The sequence below is a fragment of the Babylonia areolata genome, chromosome 18 (assembly GCF_041734735.1).
Source record: "Babylonia areolata isolate BAREFJ2019XMU chromosome 18, ASM4173473v1, whole genome shotgun sequence".
Lineage (NCBI taxonomy): Eukaryota > Metazoa > Mollusca > Gastropoda > Neogastropoda > Buccinidae > Babylonia > Babylonia areolata.
Genome location: NC_134893.1, coordinates 54,444,425 through 54,458,423, shown reverse-complemented (window position 1 = coordinate 54,458,423; position 13,999 = coordinate 54,444,425). Strand labels below are relative to the sequence as shown.

At 44.5% G+C, this 13,999-nt stretch overlaps 1 protein-coding gene across 1 annotated transcript in view; it reads left to right on the top strand.

Annotated features, from left to right (window-relative positions):
• Positions 1-13,999, top strand: part of LOC143292914 (dynein beta chain, ciliary-like) — an 85,553-nt gene that overhangs the window by 59,284 nt on the left and 12,270 nt on the right. The window contains exons 45-56 of the mRNA XM_076603605.1: positions 419-679; positions 1,777-1,923; positions 3,402-3,677; positions 4,227-4,431; positions 4,931-5,253; positions 6,557-6,837; positions 8,130-8,505; positions 8,739-8,909; positions 9,621-9,743; positions 10,725-10,918; positions 11,991-12,267; positions 13,076-13,303. Coding sequence (XP_076459720.1) covers positions 419-679; positions 1,777-1,923; positions 3,402-3,677; positions 4,227-4,431; positions 4,931-5,253; positions 6,557-6,837; positions 8,130-8,505; positions 8,739-8,909; positions 9,621-9,743; positions 10,725-10,918; positions 11,991-12,267; positions 13,076-13,303 — 2,862 coding nt within the window. The remainder of the gene's footprint in view (positions 1-418; positions 680-1,776; positions 1,924-3,401; positions 3,678-4,226; positions 4,432-4,930; positions 5,254-6,556; positions 6,838-8,129; positions 8,506-8,738; positions 8,910-9,620; positions 9,744-10,724; positions 10,919-11,990; positions 12,268-13,075; positions 13,304-13,999) is intronic.

Genomic DNA, 13,999 nt, shown 5'->3' with positions numbered 1-13,999 from the left:
ACTCTTCCTGGGTGAGCAGCCCGAATTTCACACAGAGAAATCTGTTGTGACGAAAAAGAGTTATACATTATAATACAACACAATACAATACAATACGATCTGCTAGTGCCTGAAACACATCCATGTGTTCATGCACAAGATCGAGATCCTGTGCTGACTGAGTCATACAGTTTAATATATACGAAATACAATTTCATTTAAGTATAATTTTAACACATATGCAATACAGCGAAATACAATATGATTATATGCATTCACTCAGTGCCTGACTGAGCCCGTTGGGTTACGCTGCTGGTCAGGCATCTGCCTGGCAGATGCGTCGCGTACATGCATTTGTCTGAACACAGTGACGACTCCTTCGTGAAAGTGAAAGTGAAACCGAAAGTTTACAGCTTACCTTCCTCTCTGCCTTGTACAGGTGGATGACCTGAAAGCCAAGCTGGCCTCGCAGGAGGTGGAGCTGGCCCAGAAGAATGAGGACGCCAACAAGTTGATCCAGGTGGTGGGGGCGGAGCAGGAGAAGGTGGGCAAGGAGAAAGCCATCGCCGATGAGGAGGAGGCCAAGGTGTCCAAGATCACGGTGGAGGTGGAGGCCAAGGCCGCTGACTGTGCCAAGGACCTGGCCAAGGCCGAGCCAGCCCTCAAGGCGGCCGTGGAGGCCCTCAACACCCTCAACAAGGTGAGGGCTGTTGTTGTTGTTGTTGTTGTTGTTGTTGTTGTTGTTGTTGTTGTTCTTCTTCTTCTTGGTCCCATCAAGGTCGTACTTTTCTCAAGGCCTGACTAAGCGCGTTGGGTTACGCTGCTGGTCAGGCATCTGCTTGGCAGATGTGGTGTAGCGTATATGGATTTGTCCGAACGCAGTGACGCCTCCTTGAGTACTGAAACTGAAACTGAAACTTCTTCTTCTTCTTCTTCTTCCCCCTTAACTCTGCATGGTCATTGGGATGCCGCACAGATGATCCGTTTATGCGACTTGTCTTGGGCAAGTCAAATCTGGTGGAACCCATCCCTCTCCATATCGGGTTTTCTTGTCGGGTTTACACCATCCATGCGGCAGCACGTGTGCTCTCTCTCTCTCTCTCTCTCTCTCTCTCTCTCTCTCTCTCTCTCTCTCTCTCTCTCTTTCTCACACACACACGCACACACACACACACACACACACACACACACACACACACACACACACACACACACACACACCCTGTGAAACAGCAAAGAAAATGCCTGGCCGTATTTTTTTTTTTTGAACCAATGATTGAATTCAACTGGAGTATTGTATCCATTGCATGATTACTCTTTGTCACGACAGGTTTCTCTATGTGCAGATTGTCTACTATGCAGTACATCCATTTCATACAACATATGTATCCATAATGATAGCTCATTTATTCTTGCCTCTCCATCTCCTTTTCTTTTCCTTCCTTCTACACGCCTGCTTTCTCCCCCTCCTCTTCTCTCGTTCCTTCTCAACCCTTCCATAGTATTCTTATATTCTAGTGTGTTTCCTTTTTGCTGTATATTTACATCCATCATGCCTATGCCTTTATTACTGTTTACTGTTGTGCAGTATAGACCCTATTCAGGGCTGGGACTGAATGAAAAAAGCATCAGAGCTTTATTATTATTATTATTATTATCCTCAGAAATAAAGATGTTTGTCTTGTCTTGACTGTACATCTGGGGAGCCTCAAAACTAAAAACTATGTTCTCCTTCTGTACTGTCTATATTGTAGGTACATATAGAAGCCTCAGGTCAGCCTTTCATATTTTTTGCAGAACAACCTGACTGAGCTGAAGAGTTTCGGCTCGCCCCCTCCTGCAGTAACCAACGTGACTGCTGCTGTGATGGTGCTGCTGGCGCAAGGAGGCAAAGTACCCAAGGACCGCTCCTGGAAGGCTGCCAAGGCCTCAGTCATGAACAAGGTATTAGGGGGATTGTATTAGGAGTAGTGGTGGTGGTTGTTTTTTCCAGTCCATTAGCCATGGACTGACAACATTGCAGAATGGACGGGAACACCATTTGCAAAGAACCAGACTTTCAGATACAGATACAGATACATAATATTTTATTATCTCAAGAAGAGAAATTCATGCGTGGTGTACGCTTCACAAACAATGCACGGTATGAACACACAAAGGGAATAGAATGCCAAGTTAATATGGAACCTCGCAATCATGAACACGGTGTAAATGTATACATGTATAAAAGAAAATTATGGTTAACTTGGGGAATCCTGGGGACCTTGGGGAATTTGTTCGTCTGTGTAGTGTCCCATTGGCTCTACCCAGAATTGAGGGAGAAGAAGAAGTAGTAGTTGTCTCTTCAGTTTAATGTCTTTTCACTTTTTTTGATATTATATATTAGACAGGTAAACATTGTTATTTTTTTTCAAAAGGGGAGGGAGTGGGGAAGGGGAGGGAGAAGGGAGTGGAACTAGAGGTGAAGAGGGAAGGGATGTTGAGGAATGTATATGCATGTGTGTGTGTGTGTGTGTGTGTGTGTGTGTGTGTGTGTGTGTGTGTGATTGGAATAGGGGGAAAGAGAATGTTAAAGAAAGGCAACATTATTAGAGAAGCCAGCATCGTACAACTGTAACAGGGTGACTTAGCATGGTCAGATGTGTGCAAGCCCTGTAGAAATAGTCCCTATGCATGTAATGATAGTCTTTGGTGGTGTGTTAATGGAATGTGGATATTTGTGTTTATTTTATGCTGTTCTTGTCATTTACAGAATGGTATTTCACAGAATGGTAACTTCATTTTGTTGTTTTTAATTCACATACACTTTGTTTACCTCGAACACTTTGAAGGATACAGACTGCAAGAAAATTGATAGGTAGAGAGAGAGAGAGAGAGAGAGAGAGAGAGAGAGAGAGAGAGAGAGAGAGAACGAACGAACGAACGAACGAATCTTTTTAATGAGGGAAGTGGAATAAGCATGCATATGCTTTTTTACATCCAGCCCTCAGAGAGAGAGAGAGAGAGAGAGAGAGAGAGAGAGAGAGAGATGGCAGCCGTCTTCTGTCACTCAGCACGCTAATATTTTGAAAGTAAATCTGTCGATGAGTGGGCTTAGTAAGTGGTGTCCTAAGTATGTTAAATCAGAACAGGCACTACCGAGCTCCACTGAAGTGACTCAGCAACAGTGCAGAGTCTCCTCTGGTGTGTGGCCTCCTGGCAATCTAGCCTTGATAGCTCCCTGTAGACTGCTGATGCTGGGACAGCGACAGACAAACACAGGTGCGGCTGTCTATAGGAGACTTGGAATGAGCGTAGGAGTAATGCCACTGAAATGATGCAGATGACAGGGCAGAAAAAAAAAAAAAAAAAAAAAAAAAGCCTTTAGATGACTAGCTACTTAGGAAAAGCTTTTCAATATTCCTTGTGGTCTCTTTACACAGGTTGACCAGTTCTTGGACAACCTGATCAACTATGACAAAGACAACATCCACGAAAACTGCCGCAAAGCTGTGCAGCCATACTTGCAAGACCCCGACTTCAACCCAGAGTTTATCCGCAACAAGTCCTTCGCTGCGTCCGGTCTGTGTGCATGGGTCATTAACATCATGACCTACTACGAAGTGTACTGTGATGTTGAGCCCAAACGTATCGCCCTGAACCAGGCGAACACTGACCTCAGCAATGCTAAGGAAAAGCTCAGAGTCATCAAGGCCAAGGTAAGAAAGAGCACAACCGCCTCACCCCCCCCCCCGCCCCCCCGCCGCACCACCCCACAAATATATCTTACTCAAGCGTAATGACATCAACATTAGCAAGTTAAAGAGAACACAGGCATGTTCCATTGAGCTGTGAACCATTTGCAAGACTTGTGAAGAAATGACCGCTTTTGCACACTGTTTACTGTCACTCATCTGGATGAGTGGAGATGAGTCAAAATGTCATTGCCAGCTGCTGTACAGTGAAGCTGTTGTAAGGAGACCCAACAAAGAAACCACATTAAAAATCATTTAGTTTTTTGTTGCTCGCAAAATGAAACACTACCACCTTCGTTAATCACCCTCCCACTTTCCCCAGATTTCATGAATTATGCATTAACTCACACACACACACACACACACACACACACACACACACACACACATTATATATATATATATATATATATATATATATATATATATATATATAGAGAGAGAGAGAGAGAGAGAGAGACAGAGACAGAGAGAGAGAGAGATGAGATCAGCATATACTGCTGTGTGGTGCAGGTTGCCGATCTGGAAGCCACACTGGCCAAGTGCCAGTCAGAGTTTCAGCAGGCCACAGATGAGAAACTGCGGTGCCAGCAGGAGGCAGAGACGACGGCCAAGACCATCGAGCTGGCCAACAGACTGGTGGGAGGCCTGGCCTCTGAGAACGTCCGCTGGGCCGATTCCATCAGCCAGTTCCGGGTCAACGAGAAGACTTTGCCAGGTACGCTGGTCATTCCAGGACTGCTTTGGGGTTCATTTTATTGTGTTATTTCATTTGTGATACCAGTGACATCTGTCTTCATTCAGAGACCAAACTCTTAAGTGCTTTTCAAATGCAAACTCATCTCTGATAAAGTCCAGCAGTCTTCATTGCCAAAGAGAGTAACAATGCTTGTTTACATAGGTGAACTTAAACAGTTTGTCAAAAGTAAAACATGTAATTGAATAATGGAGGTAGAAAAAAAAGTAAAGCAGTAATTGATAAAACTTATCACATAAAACCCCCTCACAATCCATTCTTTATTTTGATGGCAGCTGGGTGTTTACAAAATTGATTATTGGTTCGCTTTTGACTTATTTTTATGAAGACATGTTAAAGTGAGGACTGGGTGGAAAAAAATCATGTTCTTGCTTATTCCGCTTCCCTGATTAAAGAAAAAAATCATTCATTCATTCATTCATTCTCTCTCTCATTCTCTGTCCCCGCCCTGTGCTTGCAGGTGATGTGCTGATGATCACTGCCTTCGTGTCCTACGTGGGCTCCTTCACCAAGCGCTACCGCGTGGACCTGTTTGAGACGCACCTCATGCCCTTCCTCAAGGGCCTGAAGTACCCCGTGCCCGTGTCAGAGGACCTGGACCCCCTCACCATGCTGGTGGATGATGCCGACATCGCCGGATGGAACAACGAGGGACTGCCCAGCGACCGCATGTCCACGGAGAACGCCACCATCCTGACCAGCTGTGAGCGCTGGCCGCTGATGATCGACCCGCAGCTGCAGGGCATCAAGTGGATCAAGAACCGCTATGGTGCTGATCTGAAGGTGGGAGGGTTTCGGGGTGTTTCTGGCAGTTTACTCTGTGTTGGACCTTAGTTGTTGGATCAAGATTATACTTATATAACTGGTTTGGGGGGGTGGGGGAGGTGGTGGGGTGGGGGGGGGGGCGCAGGAGTCCTGGCAGTTACGCCTTTTCCTTAATATTTGCCGCTGTGGTGCTGATCTGAAGGTATTGGGGTGTTTCCGGCAGTTTCCTTTTGTGTTGAACCTTATTTGTGGGATCATGATTATGCATGCAACTGGTTGAAAGTGGGGCTGGAGAGGGGTCCTAGCAGTTATGCCGATTCCTTGCTGGATTGTGATTTTGCATATCGAGTTTGCTGTCTCATACTGACATGCACGCATGTCATATCGTGTCAAACGTTGGTTAATGCCTACACAGTTAAATGTATTCTCCTTTCCCTTCTTTACGTGTAACCAGTTTGCATATGTGCATGCATGTCATCAAATATATTTTCCTTTAACCCCCTTTTTTTCCATATGAATATATGTGTGTTTTGTTTCATTTAAAAAACCAAAAAAACCCAACATGAAACAAAAAAACAAACAAAACAAAAGAAAAGAAAAAAAGAAGAATAGTTTTTCTTTCAAAGGTTTGCAATCAGTTCCAATTATTTACTGTAAAGGTTTAACTAGTTGTTGCTTTTTTTATTGTCAGGGTCAGTATTTGGGTATCATTTTTTCAGAAATTCTTACCACAGTTTGAATATGCTATTATTTGTACTGTATCACTGTCAGAACAGTTTTCTTGCACTGTGTTCAAGTGTATTTGTTTTGATATATCACAGAGGAGGATTTTTCTTTAGAATTTTGCTAGGTACAACCCTTTTAACAACAAACTTTCTTTCTTCTCTCCCTGTTACAACCCTTTTAACTCATTCTACTACAGGTCCAAGCTAACTTGTACCATGATTAACTTCCTCTGTGGACCAGGTACGAGTATTCTCGTACCAACACACTATTCTAATTTCGTTGATTCTTACTTGGTACAGTTGACATTCTATACTAATCCGTTTACAGATTCAGGAAGCATGAAAACGAAGCTTTGTTTGACCTGATTAAATCAACAATTCTCCATCGATTTTCACGGTTTTAGTGAACCACCCTGTTTTTTTTTTTCTGCATTGGTGTCATGTAGTGCTGGTCCAGGGGGGAGTTGTAGCAGGCATGTAGCTGTGGGGGTAGTATGAGTGAATAACACGAACTTTTCTTTCTTCTCCTCCCTGTTACAACCCTTTTAACGCCAATCTTTCTTTCGTCTCCCCCTCCCCGCCGCGTGTCCCCGCAGGTGGTGCGGCTGGGCCAGAAGGGCTACATGGAGACCATCGAGAGGGCCGTGTCCAACGGGGACGTGGTGCTCCTGGAGAACCTGGCGGAGAGCATGGACCCCGTGCTGGACCCGCTGCTGGGCCGCAACACCATCAAGAAAGGAAGGGCCATCAAGATGGGCGACAAGGAGGTGGAGTACAACCCTTCCTTCCGCCTCATCCTGCAGACCAAGCTGGCCAACCCCCACTACCAGCCCGAGATGCAGGCCCAGACCACCCTCATCAACTTCACCGTCACCAGGTGTCTTGTCTTTTTCATTTCGTTTTCTTTTTCTTTTTCTTTTTTTTTTTTTTTTAATTTCTTTTCGTTTTTGACTCACTTGTGTAAACAAAGTGAGTCTGTTTTAACCCGGTGTTCGGTTGTGTGTGTGTGTGTGTGTGTGTGTGTGTGTGTGTGTGTGTGTGTGTGTGTGTGTAAGTGTGTGTGTGTGTGTGTGTGTGTGTGTGTGTGTGTCCGTGGTAAACTTTAACATTGACATTTTCTCTGCAAATACTTTGTCAGTTGACACCAAATTAGGCATAAAAATAGGAAAAATTCAGTTCTTTCCAGTCATCTTGTTTAAAACAATATTGCACCTCTGGGATTGGCATAAAAAAATTAAAAAATGAAGCCTAATTACATGCAAACTGCATTTACTGTTATATTTATTTTTTGTATTCTCTAAACTTGGCACTTTGATCTGATATTCTGACCAAACAACAAGAGCAGTCATTATTATCATTTTCTGTTCAAACAAGAACTTCTTTTGGTAAGCATGGAAGTTTTATTTATTTTGCAAACGTTTTGGTGCAGAGAGTAAAAAAGGGGAATTACTCTGTAATTAATGCTAGGGGACTTAATTTGCTTTAAAGAAATCTTTCTCATCTTAAACATTACATTTTGAAATTATACTCAATACATAAAAAGCTTGGATTTTTTTAAAAGTGTATCACAAGTGAGTCTTGAAGGTCTTGCCTCTCTTGTTTACTTTTATTTTACACACACACACACACACACACACACACACACACATATATATATATATATATATTTTTTTTTTTTACAAGGGTCCATTGTCACCACCAGTATTAGTCACTGGGCACTGCTGGTGCTCCTTTTGTTAGTGTTTTGTTGGGTTGCCTTTGTGTCTGTCTGTTTTGTACACATTCCTTCTCGTTTAAAAAAAAAGTTCTATAGAAACCTAGCATAGGCTGTGAAGGCCCCAAGGCCTGACCAGCAAACTGGGTTTATGCATTGGTTAGACAGCGGCCCTTTTGTTATCAGATGTGTTTTAGCTTATGTGGATATGGCCACGTGCTTTGACACCTTTAAACTGAAACTGAAACTCCTGTGGTGGATAGATCCACATGCTTTGACACCTCCTTTAAGCTGAAACTGAAACTCCTGTGGTTTGACTTATATGGATAGGTCCACGTTCTTTGACCACCCCCTTCAAACTGATCCTGAAACTGCTACGCGTAGTTTATGTGGATAGGTCCAAATGGTTTGCCCACCTCCTTTAAACTGAAAATTAACCTGAAACTCCCTTCCAGGGACGGCCTGGAGGATCAGCTGCTGGGAGACGTGGTGGTGAAGGAGCGCCCTGATCTGGAGAAGCTCAAGTCGGACCTGACCCGCCAGCAGAACGAGTTCAAGATCACCCTGAAAGGGCTGGAGGACAACCTCCTGGCCCGCCTCTCCGCCGCCGAGGGCAACTTCCTGGGCGACTACGAGCTGGTGGAGAACCTGGAGACCACCAAGAGGACTGCCGCGGAGATCGAGGTGAAGGCCAAGGAGGCCAAGAACACTGAGGTGGAGATCAACCTGGCCAGGGAGAGCTACAGACCGGCGGCCGCCCGGGCCTCGCTGCTCTACTTCATCATGAACGACCTGCACAAGATCAACCCTATGTACCAGTTCTCCCTCAAGGTACTGACGTAACAACGCATGTGTTGCTGTGGATGGATGGATGGACGGATGGATGGATGGACGGATGGATGGTGACACATTCAGTTGGGATGGGGGTAAAGGGGAGGGGGGGCAGAATCCGAATCAAGAACGGAATCAGGTGGGTTTAAAAAAAAAAAAAATGTTAGTCGAACGTTAATGAGTGTGTGTGTGTGTGTGTGTGTGTGTGTGTGTGCGCGCGCGCCAATGTGCAGGCCTTCAGCGTGGTGTTTGACAAGGCCATAGACAGGGCGGATCCAGCAGAAGAGGTGAAGCAGCGTGTGATAAACCTCATCGACTGCATCACCTTCTCCGTCTTCACCTACACCACCCGGGGTCTCTTCGAGAAGGACAAGCTCATCTTCATCACACAGATGACGCTGCAGGTATGACTGTGTGCCCAGGTGTCTTTGACGAAGGGTGTTATTCGAAGTGACGGCCTAGTGGTAAGGCGTCCGTCGCGGTTAGCGAAAGAATAATATTATGTGCGCACGGGTACAGATCCAGCACTCGCCAGTATTCTCTTAACCCCTCCTTGAGAGGTGATCTGGACACTAGTCTTTCAGGTGAGACGATAAGCCTTGGTCCCGTGTATAGCATGCACTTAGTGCATGTAAATGAATCCATAGCAACAAAGGGGTTGTCCCTGGCAAAATTATGTATTCAGGTTCATTTTGATAGGAAAACAAATGCACTTCCTGGGAAGAACAGTCCGAATTTCTGACAGCGAAATCTGTCATGACAAGATGTAATACAATACAGTACAATACAATACAATAATGATAATCATATATACAGTACTAATATGGCTCAAAGCGCCTCATATGGAAAAATACAGGTACAATATTGCATAATAGCGCTCTCTGTGTGTGTGTGTGTGTGTGTGTGTCTTGCAGCTTGTGTGGTATGATCATTTATAAATCTTGTGTCCAGCTCTGCTAGTTTACAGAACAGACTTTCGTTGTTCGCGCCAAAACAGTACTCTACACATTGTCGGTTTTTTTTTTTTTGTTTTGTTTTTGCTGTCAGTCCATTCACTTTAAACTCTGGGAAAACCATCCGCATGTAACCGACCTGACCCATATCGGTCAATGCAGATCTTGACCATGAACAATGAAATCAACCCGGTGGAACTGGACTTCCTTCTTCGCTTCCCTGCCACCCCCAATGTGACGTCTCCTGTGGACTTCATGAACAACAACTCTTGGGGTGGTATCAAGGTGAGCATCCGTATGTTTTGTTGTACAAAACAACAACAACAACAACAAAAAAACAAACAAACAACAACACGAAGAGTCATAACGTAATAATGTATTCCCCAAAATAGGAGTAATTTGCTGCCGAAGTATGGATGAAAATTGAAGTGGTTATACATATAGAGAACCCCCTCAGATAAATGAAACTTAATTCATGGATGATGCAGCCATCAGATATAGATAAATAAGAAAAAAAGAGATATACAGTACTTCTCTTCCTTTCTGTTTAATTTCTAATACAACTCAATTGTTTTGAATTGTTATGAATAAATAATCATTTGTCATATAATGGAGCAGTGGCCAAGTGTTATATGTCTAACTACGAAGCTAGCGTGCATGGGTTTCAGTCCCATACATACAGACCAGGATTTTTATCCCCTCCACTGGATCTTACGTGGTGGGTCTGCATTGTGATTTGCATTTGGATGAGACAATAAGTTGAGGTCCTGCAGAAAAAAAATCACTTTGATTATGAAACAAATGCATTTGTAGACAAAAAAGAAAAAGGCTGGCAATGCGCTCTCCTTGGGAAAGCAGCACAGAGACATGTGCTGTGACAAAAAGCAGTACAAAGCTGTACAAAGCAGTACAAAGCAATACAATACAATACAATATTGTGACACAACACACCACAGCTTTACACTACACTACACTATACTACACTACAATGTACGGCAACATCATGCAACGCAAGACAATGCAACACAACGCAACGCAACACAATACAAATCAGTAAGTTTAGTACCGCACCGTGCCGTACTGTACCGTACTGTACAATAAAACACAACGCACCGCAGCGCAAGGCAGGGCAAGGCAAGGCAAGGCAAGGCAAGGCAAGGCAAGGCAACACAACACAACACAACACAACACAACACAACGCAACGCAACACAACAGAGTGTGGTGTGCATTGAGGGTGGTCGTTGCTGTCTCTCCACCACCACCAGGCCCTCTCCAACCTGGAAGAGTTCCGGAACCTGGACCGTGACATTGAGGGCTCCGCCAAACGCTGGAAGAAGTTTGTGGAGAGCGAGTGCCCCGAGAAAGAGAAGTTCCCCCAGGAGTGGAAGAACAAGAACTCCCTGCAGAAGCTGTGCATGATGCGAGCGCTTCGCCCAGACAGGATGTCCTATGCCGTCAGGTCAGGGCTACTGCAGAAGCTTTTTATTTTTATGTTTATTTTTTCATCTCTCTCTCTCTCTCTCTGTATCTGTATCTGTCTCTATTTCTAATATCTATAATCATTATCATTTGTTTTGTTTTCGTTTTTCTTATTTTTCCTCCAATTATATGAGGCACTTGTGTTATTGCTGTATGATTGCTCCCTTCAGTAAGGGGCCTTGGCCTAAACTGAATAAAACATTTCGCATTCTCTCACATTCATATTCTCTCTCTCTCTCTCTCTCTCTCTCTCTCCCTCCCTGCCCCCCTCCCCTCTCTCTCTCATTCTCTCTCTCTCTTTCTCACTTTTGTTTCAACCCTTCAAATGGGAGCAGGGGCATCATATTGGATAATGTTTGTTTATTTGTTTGTTGAAAAAATATGCACAGGTGATTGCTAACAAACTGAAACAGCAGTACGGTAGCCATTTATTGTTGTTTATTTCGTACTGACAAACCGCTGATTGATTCTTTTTTCCACCCGGTACACAAGAGTCAAATGGCTGCATAGAAAACTGACGTGAAAGCACCTGGCTTCACCCAAAGTTTCTCATCTGAAAGATGGATACATGTCCATACATTCTCCAGCATAAAAAACAACAACAATACATTTGTGAGTGAAGCACCAATCCCTGAGTTCCAGTATCAAAATCAATCTCAAAACATATACTGATTTTGCCAAGCATTCGCTAACAGGTATGTTACAGGCTGTGTTTGTGTGAGCATGGGTATTGATGATGTGTGGATTTTAGTGTATGAAATGTGTGAGTGGTGTTTGTACAGTGCATTGAGTTACATAAAGTAAGATTGTGCACTATACAAAAAAAGATTGCATTCATATCATCATCATCATTACTGTTATGATGATGATGATGATTTTTATTATTCTTACCATCATTATCATCATCATAATCACATTCATCATCATTATCATTCTTCTCCATCTTTTTATTATTATTGTCATCATCATCATTATCATCATTATTATTATCATCATCATTTTCATCATTGCTATCATCATCATTATTCTCATCACCACACACATACACACAGTGCCTTCGTGGAGGAGAAGCTGGGGTCCAAGTACACGGAGGGCCGCGCCATGGAGTTCGCCAAGTCCTACGAGGAGTCTGGCCCGGCCACCCCAGTGTTCTTCATCCTGTCGCCCGGCGTGGACCCCCTGAAGGACGTGGAGGCTCTGGGCAAGAAGCTGGGCTTCACCGAGGACAACCGCAACTTCCACAACATCTCCCTGGGCCAGGGCCAGGAGATCGTGGCCGAGCAGGCCATGGAGCTGGCTGCCAAGGAAGGCCACTGGGTGGTGCTGCAGGTGAGAGGGAGAGAGAGAGAGAGATTGAATGTGAACGATGTTGTTGTTGGCTGGTTGGTATATAAGGTCGGTCGGCTTGGCTAATGGCTGAGAGGAGTGAGAGTGAGGGGTGTGTGTGTAGGGAGGGGATGGGAACAGAGGGAGGGGGGTGGGGGTTGAGTGGACGTGCGTCTATGTGTGGGTGGGGGTGGGCTGTAAGATACAGACAGAAGAAAAAGTGAGGGGGGGGGGGCATGGGGGGTATAGGACATCAGCTATGTGTGTTTTGTTGTTGTTGATTTCGTTCCTTCTTATAATCACATCCTTTTCAGATTTGTTCCCCTGAAAATGTTGTAAACTACTTAAAAAAAAATTAAAACACAAGTAAAACCCAAACGAACAAAGACCACACCCTCTAAAACTGTGTTAAATGGACATATTTGTGATTGTGTATAGAACATTCATAAGGTTTCCATATGGTTGTGGAAGCTTGAGTAGAAGCAACTCCAAAATGAACAGACCGCAGCCTTTTAAACTGTCTCACCTGTACATGCATGAGATTGCAGAACTTTTACTCGGTGTCCAAATAACTGGAGAAGAAGATACCCCAAATGAGCACAGAATACACACTCTAAAACTGTCTCACATGTGTGGTACTTGTGGTTGTGTGCAGAGCTTGACTCGGAAACAGTGCACCCTCTTAACTGTCTCACATGTGGTTGCAGAATGTTCGCTTGGTGTCCAAATGGCTGTGAAAAGGCTGGAGAAGAAGATTTCCAAAAATGAACACAGACCGCGCCTTTGAGCACTGTTGTCTCGCTTGTTGCAGAACATTCACTTGGTGTCCAAATGGCTTTCCAAGTTGGAGAAGAAGATCGAAGAGTACTCAAGCGCAGGCCATGAGAACTACCGGCTGTTCATCAGCGCGGAGCCTGCCGGAACTCCTGAGTCCCATATCATTCCTCAGGGCATCCTGGAGTCGGCCATCAAGATTACCAACGAGCCCCCCACTGGCATGTTCGCCAACCTTCATAAGGCTCTGGACAACTTTAACCAGGTGTGTGGTGTGTGTGTGTGTGTGTGTGTGTGTGTGTGTGTGTGTGTGTGTGTGTGTGTGTGTTTGCATATGTGTGAGTGTGTTTGTGTGTGTGTGTGTCTGAGAGAGAGAGAGAGAGAGAGAGAGAGAGAGAGAGAGAGAGAGAGAGAGAGTATATGTATTCATGCATGGTCACATGTTTATGCTTCTCTGAGTACGTGTGTCTGTGTGTATGCCATGCGTGTTTAATGGTTTCATCCACACACGCTGTGCATTGAAATTTACATTCTTTGGCATATTTTGTGGGTAAAAAAGACATGTGCATGGCCGCAACATAGTGCGTATTCCTGCATAGTCTTTGTATTTGTCACAAAAGGTCCGGATTGTCAGTAATCCCGCCGAAGGTTTGTGTGCGTTACAAAAGATCCAGACTTTTGACAGAGACAGTGACGGGCGCAATAGCCGAGTGGTTAAAGCGTTGGACTTTCAATCTGAGGGTCCCGGGTTCGAATCACGGTGACGGCGCCTGGTGGGTAAAGGGTGGGGATTTTTACGATCTCCCAGGTCAACATATGTGCAGACCTGCTAGTGCCTGAACCCCCTTCGTGCGTAAATGCATGCAGACGATCAAATACGCACGTTAAAGATCCTGTAATCCATGTCAGCGTCCGGTGGGTTATGGAAACAAGAACATACCCAGCGTGCACACCCCCGAAA